Source organism: Pseudophryne corroboree, chromosome 3, assembly GCF_028390025.1.
Source record: "Pseudophryne corroboree isolate aPseCor3 chromosome 3, aPseCor3.hap2, whole genome shotgun sequence".
NCBI classification, from domain to species: domain Eukaryota; kingdom Metazoa; phylum Chordata; class Amphibia; order Anura; family Myobatrachidae; genus Pseudophryne; species Pseudophryne corroboree.
Window position 1 is genome coordinate 688,476,539 of NC_086446.1, and position 23,064 is coordinate 688,499,602.

At 47.5% G+C, this 23,064-nt stretch overlaps 1 protein-coding gene across 3 annotated transcripts in view; it reads right to left on the reverse strand.

Annotated features, from left to right (window-relative positions):
- Positions 1-23,064, reverse strand: part of CFAP46 (cilia and flagella associated protein 46) — a 798,890-nt gene that overhangs the window by 641,568 nt on the left and 134,258 nt on the right. For all 3 annotated transcript variants that reach the window (XM_063962013.1, XM_063962014.1, XM_063962012.1), the window contains exons 7-8: positions 17,996-18,119; positions 10,817-10,911 (exon numbers count right to left, since the gene is read on the reverse strand). In XM_063962013.1, coding sequence (XP_063818083.1) covers positions 10,817-10,911; positions 17,996-18,119 — 219 coding nt within the window. The remainder of the gene's footprint in view (positions 1-10,816; positions 10,912-17,995; positions 18,120-23,064) is intronic.

Consider the following 23,064-nt stretch of genomic DNA (forward strand, 5'->3'; position numbering starts at 1 on the left):
GATTTACCAGATAGTAATTGTCATGACATTGAACCTGGGGATTATGTAATGATACGAAATTTTCTACGCTCAGGTTGTCTTATTGATAGATGGGAAGGACCATACCAGGTCTTATTGACTAGCACCACAGCATTGAAGGTTGCTGAGAGAGAGACTTGGGTCCATTCATCCCACTGCAAAAAGGTTGCTGATCCAGAGAAGTCCCGCGATAAGGAACAGACGGTAGAGGTTGTATCACTGGAGTGTCTGTTCCAGGAGGATTGAGGCGGCACCTGAGCCTTGAAGACCGAAAGCAGTTGTCGACTCCCTTCTCCCTTTTATTGTTTTTCTCCACTTCCCAGCCCCTCTCCCTTAAAATATCTTTTTCCCCCTCCTCATTCTTCTCTATTTCCTCCTCAAAGATGGACTTGCCCCAAGAGACTGTGATCCGGATTTTGATGTTAACCATGATGTTGACCAGAGCAGTCTGTTCCGGCGAGAGTACCATAGAGGTCGAAAGAGGTTCTGGAATGGGTTCCGATTATGATGATGGAGGCGTAGTTTTCCAAGATCAACCAAACCAACAAGCAAAGGCGAGTATCAGAAAACGATCCGATAGAAGAAATTGTGATGGATTGTTAGCTGAAGAAAATTGTATCTGTAGGCTCTGTGATAATCTGGTTGAAGATGGATGCATAAAGAAATGCCAATCTAGTTTTAATATCCATATAGACCGGCATCCATTGAGTGACTATCACTCCTTAGTGGGTAACGTGTTAAACCAAACAGATTGTTGGGTATGCTCTCAAGTACCTCAGGGTCACAGCAAATCAGGGCTAGTACCATTTCCTTTAACGTTAGGGGAGGTACTTGAGCTAAGTGGTGGGAGACCGGTGGACCGGAGGTTTAACATCTCCAGCCCTCCTAGTTTGAAGCTCCACCAATACCATGTGGATAGGTCCCTCATATGTTTTAATATCTCCAATCCCCGTAAGCCGGGAAATTGGGAAGTGTCATGGAGCAACCTTACCATGACCTTTTCACACAGAGCAGATAGAATGCCTACAGATACAGAGCTCGTACGCCACATAGCCAGTAGAGGAAAATCTTTCCGGTATCGATATACCTTAGGAAATAGGATTACTAGAGTTGGAGAGGTATCACCAGGATACTGTGCACACATCGTACAAACCGATACGTGCATTAAGCAGATGGAAGAATTAGGGTCAGGAGATTTCACCTGGAAGGTTTGTAACATGGTCATGTCCTTCTCCGTCCCCTATGTTCTCCCCGATGACGCATATTTCATATGTGGGAGAAAGGCGTACAAGTGGCTTGCCCCAAACTCTGAAGGATTGTGTTATATTGGAAAAGTATTGCCTGAAGTGATGACTGTTACACATGACAAAATGAAGGACATACACCGTGGTGCCCAAGCTCCTTATACTCACACTCATTACGAGCACCGAGTTAAAAGACAACTGTCAGAAAGGTTAGAGCATCCGGCCTCTGATCTTATCCATGAATCCACCGGGATTCAGGTTCTGGTAGCGTTAGATTTCACTCGCACCGCTCGAGGTGTGATGAATTATAAATACATTTCCGCACTCGCCAATTTGTTAGATAATATCACTGAAATGTATGATGACACGTTTAGATACACTGGAAGAGAACTTCAAGCTTACAAAACAGAACTAGTTCAGCATAGGATGGTTCTTAATTATCTTACAGCAGTAACAGGCGGATATTGTGTTACATTGGCAACACAGTACGGCATAAAGTGTTGCACGTATATCACAAATAGCACCGAGGATCCGGTAGAGGTCATAGACCAAAAGATGGACGATATTCTCCAATTGAAGTGGGAATTTCGTCGAAAACACAATCTCACCCTTGCTGCTGTAGGTAATGAGCTGACTGGTTGGGTGTCATGGTTGAACCCGCGAAATTGGTTCTCCGGTTTAGGAGACTGGGCTCAAGGAGTCATAATGGATGTTGGAAAGTTTCTACTATGTATCTTGGGTGTCGTTATATCGATTGGATTGATATTTAGATGCGGGCAGGCTTTAATGAGGTGCAAACAAAGTACAAAAGTGATGAGCTTGAGGAGTGAGGAAACTGTAATTAACCTGGATTTGATTTATGACCCAATGATAGAAACCAGAATGTGATGAAAATGCGATTATACGGTCCGTTTCTTTCACCTGTTTTTCTGCTTTTCTCCCAGATACAAAGACCCCCTTGGACGAGGAAGCTGACGAGACGAGATGTATACAGACAACAGACAAGCACCAAAGAAGAAGATTTGACAACTTTAAATATGGACACTTGATGAACTTAGCCATGGATCCCCAGTTTCCCTAGTATCTTTAAACTCACGCTAGCCCAACATTTTTGTAAATCTGATGGCTCAGACAAAGCTATTTGCTCATGCCTAAGGAGCAATACAGCGCAAAGAAGACGACTCTCAACAGATACCGAAAACAACTTCGACGACAGATGTACATTTCCCTGACATAGAATATCATTGCATTTTTCGTAAGTGTTCTTTATCTTCATCTCTACAACCCTCAGGTAACGACACACATAGACGATAGGGAATACAGGCACAGATATCAGCAACCACATACCTCCCCCATTCATGTATCATCAACTAAAATGTGCATCCCCATTTTGTTACAACCACAGCCGAAATGAGCTCGGTAGAGTTTGACAGCCCATCCACAGACCTGTACCACAGGATAAGAAGGAATTCAAATGTATACTTCGCAATACCTCGAAGCTTGATTTACAACACGTACGGCACGATGATACATGACCCCCCAAACATGGATTCATACACACATGCTTCTGCTATCTCACTAGGTCATACCCTCTTCACACCTTCTCCTCTCTCCTCCCCTACCCAACCATGGAAATCAATTAACCCCTGACTTACATTTTTCTCCTTAAATGTTTTGTGGCAGTTATTATTGACTGCCAAAGGGTGGACTGTCAAAGTCAGAAAAATGTCTCAATGCACGTTGCCATATTTGCACCGCACACTGGTCCGCGCTGCGCGTGCGTGCGCTCTCCCGTGGATGCGCATACCCGCAATAACGTGCACTCGCAGGCGCGGTATGCGTATTTACGGTAGAGTTTATGTAGTCGTAGCGTGCGACTCATTCGTTACAAATGTTCACAATTAATGTAGTTTATAAATCATGGTCCCTTTGATAGATTCTGAAAGTTTGGTTAAAATACAATGTCCCAGAGCTGAGGAATCCCTCTTTATATCGTACGAAGGGTCTAACAGGAATCATACAGCAGTGTTTGGTACCCATCGGAAGAGTATTTAATTAGCAATATTCCGGTGTTGGTTTGGAGCGTATTAATCGCTCGTGCGAATAGTTATGGACATAAGAAGTTTATGTCCATTTCTATTAATTACACATACTCAGGTATGCGGCGGGAAACCCAGTTTCCCACCCACCTGAGCTGTTGGAAATCGTCACAGCCCACCTGTATGAATCACCCTATGACCTTTTGTTATGATGCAGGGCCGAATTCCTTCGGCCAATGGACAATGGGATTGTAGGACCAGGAGATTGCATTGTGTGTGGGGCATAAATAGGCAGGCCGACCACATCCAGCTCTCACTCTCTCATCAACGGTTATCTGCTGATAGCCGGGAGCTGGATATCGAGGCGCAGGCGATCATACCCTTTGTGCGTAAGTTTCTCTCCGTTATCATTGTCTTTCTGTGAGCCAATTTCTCTCATCTCATCTCTCTCTCTCTCTCTCTCTCTCTCTCTCTGGTCTGTTCTCTCATATCTCCCCTAGACTAGGCTAGTATTGTATTGTATTAGATAGTATTGTATTGTATTGCATTTAGGTCAGTGTAGTATTGTCTTTTTGTATTTATTGTTTAGTTCTGTGGTTAGGAAGTCTCTGTTATATTGTAGTGTATCATTTGTACTGTTATCCCCTTTTACCAGTATATTAGAGATAATACAGTTAATAGGCTTTGGAACCTAAACCAGCATCTGTGTATTTCCTATAGTGTTAAGTGTTCACTTGAGCGTCGGTGACGCTCAAGCAGCTTTGTAGTTAGTCAGGTTACACAAGGTTGCACTTACACCCTGTACTCACATTAAGGTATTCAGTGTATTTCATTGGTATAAGGTTTTATCATAAAGGTATAGTGTTGTGAGCGTCTGCATCGCTGGTGACCTCCTCGTGGTCTCGAGCGTAAGCTACGCCATAGCGAATCATTACCCTAGACATAACCAATAACGTGTCCTGTGATCCCTGGGCCGTGAGCGAACGTGACGCTTGAGCGTCTCGCCTACGGCTGAGCGATCGTTACGCAACTAGCGTACCATTACGGTACTTCTTAAGTAAACAGCGTACAGTGTTCTTAGCTTCATAAAGGGTTGTTTATACGACAAAGGAATTTAGCATTGTCAGAGGGAACACATACTCTGACTGGTACATCCACAGTGTTACCAGAGCGTCCACCGCTATTGCCTGAGGGTCCCTTGACCTGGCGCAATATCTAGTTTTTTGTTCAGGCGGGACGCCATCATGTCCACCTTTGGTTTTTCACAACGGTTTACAATCATGTGGAAGACTTCCCGATGAAGTCCCCACTCTCCCGGGTGGAGGTCATGCCTGCTGAGGAAGTCTGCTTCCCAGTTTTCCACTCCCGGAATGAACACTGCTGAGAGTGTTATCACATGATTTTTCGCCCAGCGAAGAATCCTTGCAGTTTCTGCCATTTCCCTCCTGCTTCTTGTGCCGCCCTGTCTGTTTACGTGGGCGACTGCCGTGATGTTGTCCCACTGGATCAATACCGGCTGACCTTGAAGCAGAGGTCTTGCTAAGCTTAGAGCATTGTAAATTGCCCTTAGCTCCAGTATATTTATGTGGAGTGAAGTCTCCAGACTCGATCACACTCTCTGGAAATTTTTTCCTTGTGTGACTGCTCCCCAGCCACTCAGGCTGGCATCCGTGGTCACCAGGACCCAGTCCTGAATGCCGAATCTGCGGCCCTTTCATAGATGAGCACTCTGCAGCCACCGCAGAAGAAACACCCTTGTCCTTGGAGACAGGGTTATCCGCTGATGCATCTGAAGATGCGATCCGGACCATTTTTCCAGCAGATCCCACGGAAAGGTTCTTGCGTGAAATCTACCGAATGGGATCGCTTTGTAAGAAACCACCATTTTTCACAGGATCCTTGTGCAATGATGCACTGATACTTTTCCTGGTTTTAGGAGGTTCCTGACTAGCTCGGATAACTCCCTGGCTTTCTTCTCCGGGAGAAAACATCCTTTTCTGGACTGTGTCCAGAATCATCCCTAGGAACAGTAGACGTGTCGTCGGAAAAAACTGCGATTTTGGAATATTTAGAATCCACTCGTGCTGTCGTAGAACTACTTAAGATAGTGCTACTCCGACCTCCAACTGTTCTCTGGACCTTGCCCTTATCAGGAAAGCGTCCATATTTCTTTTAAGAAGAATCATCATTTCGGACATTACCTTGGTAAAGACCCGGGGTGCCGTGGACAATCCAAACGGCAGCGTCTGAACTGATAGTGACAGTTCTGTACCACGAACCTGAGGTACCCTTGGTGAGAAGGGCAAATTTGGACATGTAGGTAAGCGTCCCTGATATCCAGTGACACCATATCGTCCCCTTCTTCCTGGTTCGCTATCACTGCTCTGAGTGACTCCATCTTGATTTGAACGCTTGTATGTAAGTGTTCAAATATTTCAGATCTCACCTAGCCGTCTGGCTTCAGTACCACAATATAGTGTGGAATAATACCCCTTCCCTTGTTGTAGAAGGGGTACTTTGATTATCACCTGCTGGGAATACAGCCTGTGAATTGTTCCCAATACTGCCTCCCTGTCGGAGGGAGACGTTGGTAAAGCAGACTTCAGGAACTTGTGAGGGGGAGACGTCTCGAATTTCCAATGTACACCTGGGATACTACGTGTAGGATCCAGGAGTCCACTTGTGAGTGAGCCCACTGCGTGCTGAAACTCTTGAGATGACCCCCTACCGCACCTGAGTCCGCTTGTACGGCCCCAGCGTCATGCTGCAGACTTGGCAGAAGCTGTGGAGGGCTTCTGTTCCTGGGAATGGGCTGCCTGCTGCAGTCTTCTTCCCTTTCCTCTACCCCTGGGCAGATATGACTGGCCCTTTTGCCCGCCTGCCCTTATGGGGACGAAAGGACTGAGACTGAAAAGACTGTGTCCTTTTCTGCTGAGATGTGACTTGGGGTAACAAAAGGTGGATTTTTCAGCTGTTGCCATGGCCACCAGGTCCGATGGACCGCCCCTTTATACGGCAATACTTCCATGTGCCGTCTGGAATCTGCATCACCTGACCACTGTCGTCTGGCAGATATGGACATCACATTTACTCTTGATGCCAGAATGCAAATATCCCTCTGCGCATCTCGCATATATAGAAATGCATCCTTAAAATGCTCTATAGTCAATAAAATCTTGTCCCTGTCAAGGGTATCAATATTTTCAGTCAGGAAATCCGACCAAGCCCCCTCAGCGCTGCACATCCAGGCTGAGGCGATTGCTGGTCGTAGTATAACACCAGTATATGTGTATATACTTTTAGGATATTTTTCAGCTTCCTATCAGCTGGCTCCTTGAGGGCTGCCGTATCTGGAGACGGTAACGCCACTTGTTTTTATAAGCGTGTGAGCGCCTTATTCACCCTAAGGTGTGTTTCCCAACTCGCCCTAACTTCTGGCGGGAAAGGGTATACCGCCAATAATTTTCTATCGGAGGAAACCCACGTATCATCACACACTTCATTTAATTTATCTGATTCAGGAAAAACTACAAGTAGTTTATTCACACCCTACATAATACCCTTATTTGTGGTACTTGTAGTATCAGAAATATGTAACACCTCCTTCATTGCCCTTAACATGAAACGTGTGGCCCTAAAGGAAAATACGTTTGTTTCTTCACCGTCGACACTGGAGTCAGTGTCCGTGTCTGTGTCTGTGTCGACCGACTGAGGTAAATGGGCGTTTTTACAAGCCCCTGACGGTGTCTGAGACGCCTGGACAGGTACTAATTTGTTTGCCGGCCGTCTCATGTCGTCAACCGACCTTGCAGCGTGTTGACATTATCACGTAATTCCTAAATAAGCCATCCATTCCAGTGTCGACTCCCTAGAGAGTGACATCACCAATACAGGCAATTTGCTCCGCCTCCTCACCAACATCGTCCTCCTACATGTCGACACACACGTACCGACACACAGCACACACACAGGGAATGCTCTGACAGAGGACAGGACCCCACTAGCCCTTTGGGGAGACAGAGGGAGAGTTTGCCAGCACACACCAAAAACGCTATAATTATACAGGGACAACCCCTTATACAAGTGTTTTCCCTTATAGCATTTTTATATATGTAATCATATCGCCAAATAAGTGCCCCCCCTCTCTGTTTTAACCCTGTTTCTGTAGTGCAGTGCAGGGGAGAGCCTGGGAGCCTTCCTCACAGCAGAGCTGAGCAGGAAAATGGCGCCGTGTGCTGAGGAGAATAGGCCCCGCCCCCTTTTCGGCGGGCTCTTCTCCCGGAGTTTGTGAGATCTGGCAGGGGTTAAATACATCCATATAGCCTCAAGGGCTATATGTGATGTATTTTAGCCATAAAAAGGTATTATACATTGCTGCCCAGGGCGCCCCCCCCAGCGCCCTGCACCCTCAGTGACAGTTGGTGACTGTTGGTGAAGTGTGCTGACAACAATGGCGCACAGCTGCAGTGCTGTGCGCTACCTTATGAAGACTGAAAGTCTTCTGCCGCCTGTTTCTGGACCTCTGGACCTCTTCAACTTCGGCATCTGCAAGGGGGGTCGGCGGCACGGCTCCGGGACGAACCCCAGGGTGAGACCTGTGTTCCGACTCCCTCTGGAGCTAATGGTGTCCAGTAGCCTAAGAAGCAAATCCATCCTGCACGCAGGTGAGTTTTCTTCTCTCCCCTAAGTCCCTCGTAGCAGTGAGCCTGTTGCCAGCAGGACTCACTGAAAATAAAAAACCTAACTTAAACTTTTATTCTAAGCAGCTCAGGAGAGCCACCTAGATTGCACCCTTCTCGTCGGGCACAAAAATCTAACTGAGGCTTGGAGGAGGGTCATAGGGGGAGGAGCCAGTGCACACCACCTGATCCTAAAGCTTTTATTATTGTGCCCTGTCTCCTGCGGAGCCGCTATATCCCCCATGGTCCTGACGGAGTCCCCAGCATCCACTAGGACGTCAGAGAAATGTGTAAAACATTTTTCATTGCCTCAATCATGTAACGTGTGGCCCTACTGGAAGTCACATTTGTCTCTTCACCGTCGACACTGGAGTCAGTATCCGTGTCGGCGTCTATATCTGCCATCTGAGGTAACGGGCGCTTTAGAGCCCCTGACGGCCTATGAGACGTCTGGACAGGCACAAGCTGAGTAGCCGGCTGTCTCATGTCAACCACTGTCTTTTATACAGAGCTGACACTGTCACGTAATTCCTTCCAACAGTTCATCCACTCAGGTGTCGACCCCCTAGGGGGTGACATCACTATTACAGGCAATCTGCTCCGTCTCCACATCATTTTTCTCCTCATACATGTCGACACAAACGTACCGACATACAGCACACACACAGGGAATGCTCTGATAGAGGACAGGACCCCACTAGCCCTTAGGGGAGACAGAGGGAGAGTTTGCCAGCACACACCAGAGCGCTATATATATACAGGGATTACCTTATATAAGTGTTTTTCCCCTTATAGCATCTGTATCTTTAATACTGCGCGTAATTTGTGCCCCCCCTCTCTTTTTTAACCCTTTCTGTAGTGTAGTGACTGCAGGGGAGAGACAGGGAGCTTCCCTCCAACGGAGCTGTGAGGGAAAATGGCGCCAGTGTGCTGAGGAGATAGGCTCCGCCCCCTTATCGGCGGCCTTATCTCCCGTTTTTTTATGTATTTTGGCAGGGGTTAAATGCATCCATATAGCCCAGGAGCTATATGTGATGCATTTTTTTGCCATCCAAGGTGTTTTTTATTGCGTCTCAGGGCGCCCCCCCCCCCAGCGCCCTGCACCCTCAGTGACCGGAGTGTGAAGTGTGCTGAGAGCAATGGCGCACAGCTGCAGTGCTGTGCGCTACCTTGTTGAAGACAGGACGTCTTCTGCCGCCGATTTTCCGGACCTCTTCTGCCTTCTGGCTCTGTAAGGGGGCCGGCGGCGCGGCTCTGGGACCCATCCAGGCTGGGCCTGTGATCGTCCCTCTGGAGCTAATGTCCAGTAGCCTAAGAAGCCCAATCCACTCTGCACGCAGGTGAGTTCGCTTCTTCTCCCCTTAGTCCCTCGATGCAGTGAGCCTGTTGCCAGCAGGTCTCACTGAAAATAAAAAACCTAAACTAAAACTTTCACTAAGAAGCTCAGGAGAGCCCCTAGTGTGCACCCTTCTCGTTCGGGCACAAGATCTTAACTGAAGCTTGGAGGAGGGTCGTGGGGGGAGGAGCCAGTGCACACCAGATAGTCCTAAAGCTTTCTTTAGATGTGCCCAGTCTCCTGCGGAGCCGCTATTCCCCATGGTCCTTACGGAGTCCCCAGCATCCACTTAGGACGTTAGAGAAAACGGGGGTGCAGCTAGCGACCGTGACACTCCCGGGAAGCCATGCCCCCATCCCATAGGCCACACACCCTTTCTGTCTGCGAGCAGCTAGTTAGTCATGCTTTGCCTATTCCAGAAGTTAGTAGGCATGCAAATGTACTGTATGTGCTGTGAGTCATAGTTCAAGGTAAATTTGATATTTTGGTGTCACCATTTCTATATTAAATCTTTAGGAATTCAGCTGTTTAATAATCAAATGCACTGGCTGGAGATAAGGAGTGCTTTGTTTCCATTGGTACAGATGGATCCACATTTATCTTGACCTTTAATAGGATAAACTGAGACTGGCCAGTCGGACTTAATCCCCTGCTGTATTGTTCTCTGTATTGTATTGCTGTTGAGAACAATAGATGAAGGGTTTATGCTCATTAGTCATGTTGTGCCTAGGCGCAGAAAACTACTCAAGATAACCGTGGACATACTCAAGATAACCGTGGATCCATCTTTACATGACAAACCTGGCTCCTTGTTTCAGGAAAGACTGGTAGATATTACCCCTATATTCAGCAGCATGGTGTTGTTAGTGATATCTTCTGGGTGACACTGTGGCAGGGCCGACCACAAGATATCGCTAACGACAGCAGGAGCGCGTAAATTGGGCACATGTACAGTGATTTTCACATGTAGAGTGCGGCTCCTTCACAGATCATTAAACAGCAGAGATTAACTTAAATATCAGATTTACATAATTCTCTTAATCAGGCCCTTAGTCATTATATCTACATTTTACAACAAATCAGCATGAAGGTTAAATACTGTTTGTTTAGTAAGCTGCACACACACACTGGCCAGCTCTACTTATAGAGTTGGACAATGCCCTCCTCAAAACTCTAAGTGGTAAATGTACTAAGATGGGAGTTCTATTAAAGATGGGATGTTGCCAATGGCAACCAATCAGATTCTGTTTCTCATTTATCTAGCACTTTCTAGAAGATACCTGAAATCTGATTGGTTGTTATGGGCAACATCCCATCTTAAATAGAACTCCAATCTTAGAAAATTTACCCCTAAATCAGGCTGTACATTTTAAAATTCCCCTCTAGAGCACAAAGGGACGTGTAAAGAAAAGAAGCCCGTTGCACTCAACTATCCCCCAAAACTATAGCCACAAGACCTAGATTACATTGCAACAAAATACAGACACGCTCATTACTTACGATCTTATTTTCTGAATTTTATAGATAACCGACAAAGTCACTGAACTTTTGGTCTCCTTAGCTGCTTTTGCAGAATCAATTAACTTGTGATGCACCTTAATGTAACAAAACAATGAATTATTCACTGCAGAAGAAAACAAACATTAAATGCACTTTGCATTTATAGATCAAATTAACTAGTCACATGGATACAGGCGGTTTACATAAATGATTAGAAGAAACACTACAGTATTTATATATACACAGGTCTTCATGGACCAAACTATGCTACAATCCTCAACTGAGATTCACATCACCAAAATGTTGATTTGTGGTTTTGTTAATGACTTTAGTGAATATCCTGTTACGGATGTTATAGTACAATTTATTAAAAAAAAAAAAAAAAACCTATGGCCTATTTTCAGAAAAACACAAATGTACAGTATCAGCTATAGACAACCTGCAGCTCCTCAGCCACTATGGAAACGTAAGATCTTAGTATACCCTTTTGGCCTGTGACTGAGAGAGCCATTAAGGTCAGAGTGCCATAGAGGCATCAAGATAGTGGACAGAGCAAGTACAAAGTATATTGGCAAAGAACTGTTGGGGGAAGGGGTCCAGACATCCAGAAAGTCACAGCCACACCCACACCAGGGTGTGACCACACACCCTTCACATGTGGCCATGCGCACTTTGGGGGTCATTCCGAGTTGTTAGCTCGTTATTTTTTTGTCGCAACGGAGCGATTAGTCGCTAATGCGCATGCGCAATGTCCGCAGTGCGACTGCGCCAAGTAAATTTGCTATGCAGTTAGGTATTTTACTCACGGCATTACGAGGTTTTTTCTTCGTTCTGGTGATCGTAATGTGATTGACAGGAAGTGTGTGTTTCTGGGCGGAAACTGGCCGTTTTATAGGTGTGTGTGAAAAAACGTTACTGTTTCTGGGAAAAACGCGGGAGTGGTTGGAGAAACGGAGGAGTGTCTGGGCGAACGCTGGGTGTGTTTGTGACGTCAAACCAGGAACGAAACTGACTGAACTGATCGCAGATGCCGAGTAAGTGTGGAGCTACTCAGAAACTGCTAAGAAGTGTCTATTCGCAATTCTGCTAATCTTTTGTTCGCAATTTTGATAAGCTAAGATTCACTCCCAGTAGGCGGCGGCTTAGCGTGTGCAAAGCTGCTAAAAGCAGCTTGCGAGCGAACTCGGAATGACCCCCTTTGTACAGGGGCCCAACATTTCTTATGGCAGCCCACACACAGCAATAGCACACAGTGTGTACTATTATGTATAAGGGTACATACAGTATGGCCACTGGTAAAAGTGTTCCTCATCTTAATGAAAAAAAATCTCAGGTAATTTACATAGTCCTATAGTTAACTGAAAATAGGGGGTGCTACCACAAACCATTCCCCAGAAATACGGAAGCATTAAGTGAGCAACCAGTATACATTTTAATGCATGGTAAAATGTGTACACTTAGGTTAGATTTAGGCATTTGAAGAGAATTAAAAATAAGAATTTACTTACCGATAATTCTATTTCTCATAGTCCGTAGTGGATGCTGGGGACTCCGTAAGGACCATGGGGAATAGCGGCTCCGCAGGAGACTGGGCACATCTAAAGAAAGCTTTAGGACTATCTGGTGTGCACTGGCTCCTCCCCCTATGACCCTCCTCCAAGCCTCAGTTAGGATACTGTGCCCGGACGAGCGTACACAATAAGGAAGGATTTTGAATCCCGGGTAAGACTCATACCAGCCACACCGATCACACCGTATAACCTGTGATCTGAACCCAGTTAACAGCATGATAACAGAGGAGCCTCTGAAAGATGGCTCACAACAATAATAACCCGATTTTTGTAACAATAACTATGTACAAGTATTGCAGACAATCCGCACTTGGGATGGGCGCCCAGCATCCACTACGGACTATGAGAAATAGAATTATCGGTAAGTAAATTCTTATTTTCTCTAACGTCCTAAGTGGATGCTGGGGACTCCGTAAGGACCATGGGGATTATACCAAAGCTCCCAAACGGGCGGGAGAGTGCGGATGACTCTGCAGCACCAAATGAGAGAACTCCAGGTCCTCCTCAGCCAGGATATCAATTTTGTAGAATTTTACAAACGTATTTGCTCCTGACCAAGTAGCTGCTCGGCAAAGTTGTAAAGCCGAGACCCCTCGGGCAGCCGCCCAAGATGAGCCCACCTTCCTTGTGGAGTGGGCATTTACAGATTTTTGGCTGTGGCAGGCCTGCCACAGAATGTGCAAGCTGAATTGTACTACAAATCCAACGAGCAATAGTCTGCTTAGAAGCAGGAGCACCCAGCTTGTTGGGTGCATACAGGATAAACAGCGAGTCAGATTTCCTGACTCCAGCCGTCCTGGAAACATATATTTTCAGGGCACTGACAACGTCTAGCAACTTGGAGGCCTCCAAGTCCCTAGTAGCCGCAGGCACCACAAATAGGTTGGTTCAGGTGAAACGCTGAAAACACCTTGGGGAGAAACTGAGGACGAGCCCTCAATTCCGCCCTGTCCGAATGGAAAATCAGATAAGGGCTTTTTCAGGATAAAGCCGCCAATTCTGACACGCGCCTGGCCCAGGCCAGGGCCAACAGCATGACCACTTTTCATGTAAGATATTTTAACTCCACAGATTTAAGTGGTTCAAACCAATGTGACTTTTGGAACCCAAAACTACATTGAGATCCCAAAGTGCCACTGGAGGCACAAAAGGAGGCTGTATATGCAGTACCCCTTTTACAAACGTCTGAACTTCAGGGACTGAAGCTAGTTCTTTTTGGAAGAAAATTGACAGGGCCGAAATTTGAACCTTAATGGACCCCAATTTCAGGCCCATAGACACTCCTGTTTGAAGGAAATGTAGGAATCGACCCAGTTGAATTTCCTCCGTCGGGCATTACTGGCCTCGCACCACGCAACATATTTTCGCCAATTGCGGTGATAATGTTTTTGCGGTTACATCCTTCCTGGCTTTGATCAGGATAGGGATTACTTCATCCGGAATGCCTTTTTTCCTTCAGGATCCGGCGTTCAACCGCCATGCCGTCAAACGCAGCCGCGGTAAGTCTTGGAACAGACAGGGTCCTTGCTGGAGCAGGTCCCTTCTTAGAGGTAGAGGCCACGGATCCTCCGTGAGCATCTCTTGAAATTCCGGTTACCAAGTCCTTCTTGGCCAATCCGGAACCACGAATATAGTGCTTACTCCTCTCCATCTTATCAATCTCAGTACCTTGGGTATGAGAGGCAGAGGAGGGAACACATACCCTGACTGGTACACCCACGGTGTTACCAGAGCGTCTACAGCTTATTGCCTGAGGGTCCTTGGACCTGGCGCAATACCAGTCGAGTTTTTAATCATGTGGAAGACTTCTGGGTGAAGTCCCCACTCTCCCGGGTGGAGGTCGTGCTGAGGAAGTCTGCTTCCCAGTTGTCCACTCCCGGAATGAATACTGCTGACAGTGCTATCACATGATTTTTCGCCCAGCGAAGAATCCTTGCAGCTTCTGCCATTGCCCTCCTGCTTCTTGTGCCACCCTGTCTGTTTACGTGGGTGACTGCCGTGATGTTGTCCGACTGGATCAACACCGGCTGACCTTGAAGCAGAGGTCTTGCTAAGCTTAGAGCATTGTAAATGTCCCTTAGCTTCAGGATATTTATGTGAAGTGATGTCTCCAGGCTTGACCATAAGCCCTGGATATTCCTTCCCAGTCCTGAATGCCTAATCTGCGGCCCTCTAGTAGATGAGCACTCTGCAACCACCACAGGAGGGACACCCTTGTCCTTGGTGACAGGGTTATCCGCTGATGCATCTGAAGATGCGACCCGGACCATTTGTCCAGCAGGTCCCACTGGAAAGTTCTTGCGTGGAATCTGCCGAATGGGATTGCTTCGTAGGAAGCCACCATTTTACCCAGAACCCTTGTGCATTGATGCACTGAGACTTGGCTCGGTTTTAGGAGGTTCCTGACTAGCTCGGATAACTCCCTGGCTTTCTCCTCCGGGAGAAACCCCTTTTTCTGGACTGTGTCCAGGATCATCCCTAGGAACAGAAGACACGTCGTCGGAACCAGGTGCGATTTTGGAATATTGAGAATCCAATCGTGCTGCCGCAACACTACCTGAGATAGTGCTACACCGACCTCCAACTGTTCCCTGGATCTTACCCTTATCAGGGAATTGTCCAAGTAAGGGATAACTAAAATTCACTTCCTTCGAAGGAATATCATCATTTCGGCCATTACCTTGGTAAAGACCCGGGGTGCCGTGGACCATCCATACGGCAGCGTCTGAACTGATAGTGACAGTTCTGTACCATAAACCTGAGGTACCCTTGGTGAGAAGGGTAAATTTTGACATGAAGGTAAGCATCCTTGATGTCCCGAGACATCATGTAGTCCCCTTCTTCCAGGTTCGCAATCACTGCTCTGAGTGACTCAATCTTGAATTTGAACCTCTGTATGTAAGTGTTCAAAGATTTTAGATTTAGAATCGGTCTCACCGAGCCGTCCGGCTTCGGTACCACAACAGTGTGGAATAATACCTTGTTCCCTGTTGCAGGAGGGGTATCTTGATTATCACCTGCTGGGAATACAGCTTGTGAATGGCTTCCAAAACTGTCTCCCTGTCAGAAGGAGACATCGGTAAAGCCGACTTTAGGAAACGGCGAGGGGGAGACGTCTCGAATTCTAATTAGTACCCCTGAGATATCACCTGAAGGATCCAGGGGTCTACTTGCGAGTGAGCCCACTGCGCGCTGAAATTCATTGAGACGGGCCCCCCACCGTGCCTGATTCTGCTTGTAAAGCCCCAGCGTATACTGAGGGCTTGGCAGAGGCGGGAGAGGGTTTCTGTTCCAGGGAACTGGCTGATTTCTGCAGCCTTTTTCCCCTCCCTCTGTCACGGGGCAGAAATGAGGAATCTTTTGCCCGCTTGTCCACGAAAAGACTGCGCCTGATAATACGGCGTCTTCTCATGTTGAGAGGCGACCTGGGGTACAAACGTGGAATTCCCAGCTGTTGCCGTGGCCACCAGGTCTGAAAGACCGACCCCAAATAACTCCTCCCCTTAATAAAGCAATACTTCCAAATGCCGTTTGGAATACGCATCACCTGACCACTGACGTGTCCATAACCCTCTACTGGTAGAAATGGACAACGCGCTTAGACTTGATGCCAGTCGACAAATATTCCGCTGTGCATAACGCATATATAGAAATGCATCTTTTAAATGCTCTATAGGCAAAAATATACTGTCCCTATGTAGGGTATCAATATTTTCAGTCAGGGAATCCGACCACGCCAACCCAGCACTGCACATCCAGGCTGAGGCGATTGCTGGTCGCAGTATAACACCAGTATGTGTGTAAATACCTTTTAGGATACCCTCCTGCTTTCTATCAGCAGGATCCTTAAGGGCGGCCATCTCAGGCGAAGGTAGAGCCCTTACAAGCGTGTGAGCGCTTTATCCACCCTAGGGGGTGTTTCCCAACGCACCCTAACCTCTGGCGGGAAAGGATATAATGCCAATAACATTTTAGAAATTATCAGTTGTTATCGGGGGAAACCCACGCATCATCACACACCTCATTTAATTTCTCAGATTCAGGAAAACTACAAGTAGTTTTTCCTCACCGAACATAATACCCCTTTTTTGGTGGTACTCGTATTATCAGAAATGTGTAAAACATTTTTCATTGCCTCAATCATGTAACGTGTGGCCCTACTGGAAGTCACATTCGTCTCTTCACCGTCGACACTGGAGTCAGTATCCGTGTCGGCATCTATATCTGCCATCTGAGGTAACGGGCGCTTTAAAGCCCCTGACGGCCTATGAGACGTCTGGACAGGCACAAGCTGAGTAGCCGGCTGTCTCATGTCAACCACTGTCTTTTATACAGAGCTGACACTGTCACGTAATTCCTTCCAACAGTTCATCCACTCAGGTGTCGACCCCCTAGAGGGTGACATCACTATTACAGGCAATCTGCTCCGTCTCCACATCATTTTTCTCCTCATACATGTCGACACAAAAGTACCGACATACAGCACACACACAGGGAATGCTCTGATAGAGGACAGGACCCCACTAGCCCTTTGGGGAGACAGAGGGAGAGTTTGCCAGCACACACCAGAGCGCTATATATATACAGGGATAACCTTATATAAGTGTTTTTTCCCTTATAGCTGCTGTATAGTTAATACTGCGCCTAATTAGTGCCCCCCTCTCTTTTTTAACCCTTTCTGTAGTGTCGTGACTGCAGGGGAGAGACAGGGAGCTTCCCTCCAACGGAGCTGTGAGGGAAAATGGCGCCAGTGTGCTGAGGAGATAGGCTCCACCCCCTTATCGGCGGCCTTATCTCCCGTTTTTCTATGTATTCTGGCAGGGGTTAAATGCATCCATATAGCCCAGGAGCTATATGTGATGCATTTTTTGCCATCCAAGGTGTTTTTATTGCGTCTCAGGGCGCCCCCCCCAGCGCCCTGCACCCTCAGTGACCGAAGTGTGAAGTGTGCTGAGAGCAATGGCGCACAGCTGCAGTGCTGTGCGCTACCTTGTTGAAGACAGGACGTCTTCTGCCGCCGATTTTCCGGACCTCTTCTGCCTTCTGGCTCTGTAAGGGGGCCGGCGGCGCGGCTCTGGGACCCATCCAAGCTGGGCCTGTGATCGTCCCTCTGGAGCTAATGTCCAGTAGCCTAAGAAGCCCAATCCACTCTGCACGCAGGTGAGTTCGCTTCTTCTCCCCTTAGTCCCTCGATGCAGTGAGCCTGTTGCCAGCAGGTCTCACTGAAAATAAAAAACCTAAACTAAAACTTTCACTAAGAAGCTCAGGAGAGCCCCTAGTGTGCACCCTTCTCGTTCGGGCACAGAGATCTAACTGAGGCTTGGAGGAGGGTCATAGGGGGAGGAGCCAGTGCACACCAGATAGTCCTAAAGCTTTCTTTAGATGTGCCCAGTCTCCTGCGGAGCCGCTATTCCCCATGGTCCTTACGGAGTCCCCAGCATCCACTTAGGACGTTAGAGAAAGACAAAAGAATACCCTTTAGAACTTCGGAAATTTCTACCTTAGCAGTAAATCCTTTTGACCTCACCAATGACTGAATGCTATTATTTTAAATTGATAAAAGTATCACTATCACAGGGAAATGGGATACTAGGACCCATGAACTTACCATTTTAGCAAAGAGCAGAGGGTACTTCTGGGGAACATGTTCTCTGATGAAGTCGGTTGCCAGCGATGCACACTCTACCGATTCCTTTATTTTGTGGGCATCCAGTAAACATTCCAGAAGCTCTCTGACAAGAGATGAGCATGTGTTTGTGAGTGTTTTGCTATAAACATTTTATCGCAAGTCCACACCCCAACTCATGTGTCATCTTTACAGCATGGCTGGCATATCACAACGCCCGGTCAACACATGGTATCAAATGTTGCAAATCCCTTGTGTTACACACTGGCAATTAAATGCTGCAAATCACTTGCGTTATGCACTGGCAACTAAACGCTTTAAATCACTTACGTTATACACTGGCAATTAAACGCTGCAAATCACTTGCGTTACACACTGGCAATTAAACGCTGCAAATCACTTGCGTTACACACTGGCATTAAACGCTGCAAGTCACTTGTGTTATACACTGGCAATCAAATTTTGCGAATCACTAGCGTTATCTAAAGCAAGTTCAAAGCATGTAAATATAAAACCCATTTTATTGTAAGGGATGATCCATTTCACAGCATTGGTGCAGATCACCAAGAATAGAATTACCACCTATGTGACCATAGCAATTTGCATTCAGAATTGGACCTGTGTGCAAGTATTTGCTCCGTTTCAATGTGTAACAGCATGTAACTGTATTTGGCCAGAAAAAACAAGTTTTATGGTAAGAACTTACCTTTGTTAAAACTCTTTCTGCGAGGTACACTGGGCTCCACAAGGATAGACATAGGGGTGTAGAGTAGGATCTTGATCCGAGGCACCAACAGGCTGAAAAGCTTTGACTGTTCCCAGAATGCATAGCGCCGCCTCCTCTATAACCCCGCCTCCCTGCACAGGAGCTCAGTTTTTAGTTAACCAGCCCAATGCAGTAGCAGGAAAAGAGACGACAACGGTTAGTAGCCACATACACCACACTCTCACGACAGGAGAAGTATCAGCGGCTGCCATACCAACCCAAAGAAGCTAAGTGCGTCAGGGTGGGCGCCTTGTGGAGCCCAGTGTACCTCGCAGAAAAAGGTTTAACAAAGGTAAGTTCTTACCATAAAACTCATTTTCTGCTGCGGGGTACACTGGGCTCCACAAGGAATGACATAGGGGATGTCCTAAAGCAGTTCCTTATGGGAGGGGACGCACTGCAGCGGGCACAAGAACCCTGCGTCCAAAGGAAGCATCTTGGGAAGTGGCAGTGTCGAAGGCATAGAACCTTATGAACGTGTTCACAGAGGACCACGTAGCCGCCTTGCACAATTGTTCAAGGGTCGCACCACGGCGGGCCGCCCAAGAAGGTCCAACAGACCGAGTAGAATGGGCCGTAATGTGAGCAGGAGCCAAGAGACCAGTCCTCACATAAGCATATGCACTCACCATTCTAATCCATCTGGCCAAAGTTTGCTTGTGAGCAGGCCAGCCCCGTTTGTGAAATCCAAACAGCACAAAGAGAGAATCAGATTTTCTAATAGAAGCAGTTCTCTTCACATAGATACGGAGAGCCCATACCACATCCAAAGACCGCTCTTTGGGAGACAGATCAGGAGAAACAAGTGCCGGAACCACAATCTCCTGGTTAAGGTGGAACGAAGAAACCACCTTAGGTAAATATCCGGGACGAGTCCTTAGAACCGCCCGGTCACTGTGAAATATCAGATATGGGGAACTACAGGACAAGGCACCCAAATCCGACACTCTTCTAGCTGAAGCAATAGCCAGCAGAAACACCACCTTAAGGGAAAGCCACTTAAGATCGGCTGAACCAAGAGGTTCAAATGGAGACTCTTGTAACGCCTCCAAAACCACCGACAAGTCCCAAGGAGCCACAGGCGGGACATAGGGAGGTTGGATACGCAACACACCCTGAGTAAAGGTATGCACATCAGGTAAGGTCGCAATTTTTCTCTGAAGCCACACCGACAAGGCAGATATTTGAACCTTGAGGTAGGCCAGACGCAGGCCTAAGTCCAGGCCCTGCTGAAGAAAAGCCAACAACTTGGCTATACTAAACTTGGAAGCGTCATAATCGTTAGATGCGCACCAAACAAAGTAAGAATGCCAGACCCTATAGTAAATCCGAGCCGAAGCCGGTTTCCGGGCCCACAACATAGTTTGAATGACCGCCTCAGAAAACCCTTTAGCCTGTAAGACAGAAGCTTCAAGAGCCACTCCGTCAAAGACAGCCGGGCTAGGTCCTGGTAGCAGTGGCGTAAGTTTGTCCCAGTTGCCCGGAGGCAAGAAAAATATTGGTGTCCCCCCCTTCCCGTATATATCATCCGTAAGCCAATAAGATGCCGTTTTGAGATCCGAGTAAAACCGAACCCGCTCATCTCTAATTCTAACTATATGAAGCTACTACAAAACCGTTGCAACTAGGCAGATCTATGTAGTGGTCCAACCACACACTACGTACAGGTAGATCTGCTCAGTCACTCACAATGCTGATTATTTCTCTGACAATTAATTTGCAAGTGTTATATCCAGGATTAGAACCCACAACCTATTACACTGGTAGCATGCACCTCACTGATGGAAATATGTGCTCTTGCATAGGAAGCATGAGAATTCTAACTATATGAAGTTACTTGTAATTGTCAGAGAAATAACTTCATATAGTTAGAATTCTCATGTTTCCTTTATAGGAGAAAATAGCTTCATCAGTAAGGTGTCTGCTTCCAGTGTATCTATAATAAAGAGGGTGTGATTTGTAAGGTGCAGTGACTAGTGGGGAAGTCGGCTAAGGAAGAGATACCGGCTGCTGTCAATTAAAATAATTGATTAATGTCACTGAACACATGGAACAGGAGGAGAGGTGCCCCCCTTCAAAGCAGGAGCCCGGCGGCAGGTGACTCCGTTGCCTCCCAGAGTTCTGCCTCTGCCTGGTAGACACAGGGGCCTTGAACGAGGAGGTCTGGGTGTTGTGGAAGTAGAATTGCACGATAGGCCTTGCAGGTCTGAGAACCAGTGCCGTCTGCACCACGCTGGAGCTATGAGAAGCAGATTTCCTTTTTCTTGCTTGAACTTCCGAATTACCCTGGGCAGGAGTGACACCGGATGGAACACGTACGGCAGCTGAAACCTCCACGGCACCGCCAGCGCACCCACGAATGCTGCTTGAGAATCCCGTGTCCTTGCTCTGAAGACTGGAACCTTGTGATTGTGTCGAGATGCCATCAGATCTGCGTCTGGAAGGACCCACTTTTCCACTAGGAGTTGAAACACTTCTGGATGGAGGCCCCACTCGCCGGCATGTACGTCCTGATGACTGAGAAAGTCCGCTTCCCAATTCAGGACTCCCGGAATAAATATTGATGACATGGCCGGTAGATGGCGTTCCGCCCAATGTAGAATCCGTGAGACTTCCTTCATTGCCAAACGGCTTCGAGTGCCGCCTTGATGATTTATGTAAGCCACTGTGGTGGCGTTGTCCGACTGTACTTGAACAGGACAGTTCTGAATTAAATGCTGGGCCAGGTTCAACGCATTGAAGACCGGCCGCAATTCCAGAATGTTGATCGCAATTTCAGAATGATGAGAGGAGGGATTCCTCCTTGGTCCACCAGCCCCTGAAGGGAGTGTTGTTCCAGCACCGCGCCCCAAGCTCTTAGACTGGCATCTGTCGTCAACAGGACCCAGTTGGATTTCCAGAATGGACGGCCCCTGCACAATTGTCGGTCCTGGAGCCACCAGAGCAGCGACAGACGGACCTCCGGAGTCAATGAGATCATGTGAGACCTGATCCGGTGAGGCAGGCCGTCCCACTTGGCTAGAATCAGCTTCTGGAGGGGGCGAGAGTGGAATTGAGCATACTCCACCATGTCGAATGCTGATACCATGAGGCCCAGCACCTGCATCGCCGAATGTATCGACACTTGCGGACGAGAAAGGAAGCAACGAATCCTGTCCTGAAGCTTCAGGACTTTCTTCTGAGACAAGAACAACCTCTGGTTGTGAGTGTCCAATAGCGCTCCCAGGTGCATCATGCTCTGAGCAGGGACCAGGGAGGATTTCTTCCAGTTGATGAGCCACCCGTGGGCTCGTAGAAACTGGACAGTCATATCCAGATGACGTAGGAGAAGTTCTGGGGAATTTGCCAGGATTAACAAGTCGTCCAGATACGGCAGTATCCTGACCCCTTGACTGCGGAGTACCACCGTCATCACCGCCATAACTTTGGTGAAGACTCGCGGAGCCGTAGTTAAACCAAAGGGTAACGCCCGAAACTCGTAATGGAGGTTGCCAATCGCAAACCTCAGGTATTGCTGATGAGACGCTGCTATAGGAATATGCAGGTAAGCATCCTGTATGTCCAGGGAGACCATTTAGTCCCCAGGTTCCAAGGCCAGAACTATAGAGCGAAGGGTTTCCATACGGAACTTGGAAACCTTCACAAACCTGTTCAATGCCTTGAGGTTGAAAATGGGCCGGGAGGACCCATTCGGTTTGGGGACTAGAAACAGCGGAGAATAGTACCCCTGGCCCCTCTGCGCAAGAGGCACCTGTACTACAACTCCTGTATCCAGGAGGGTCTGAACCACCGAATGTAGAGTGTTTGCCTTTGTCTGGTCCAACGGGACGTCTGTCCGGCAAAATCGATGATATGGTCGGTTTTTGAAGGCTATGGCGTAACCTCGAGTGACTAATTCCCGTACCCAGGCATCTGAAGTGGTCTTCAACCATTCCTGGGTATACCCTAGAAGCCGGCCCCCCACCCTGGGATTTGCTTTACCTGAAGGACGAAAGGGGCGAAAGGAAGTACCTTTAGCCTTCGACACAGAAGGAGCGGTACTTGGCAGACAGGCAGTTTTGGCAGCAGCCAAGTCAGCCACAATCTTATTTAAGTCCTCCCCAAACAGAATATCTCCCTTGTAAGGGAGTGCCTCCACGGTTTTTCTAGAGTCCAGATCTACAGACCAGGATCTCAGCCACTAAATCCGGCGAGCCAGGACTGATGTAGTAAAGGCCTTGGCTGCTAGGATACCGGCATCAGAAGCCACCTCTTTAATATAGCGAGAAGCTGTGACAATATATGA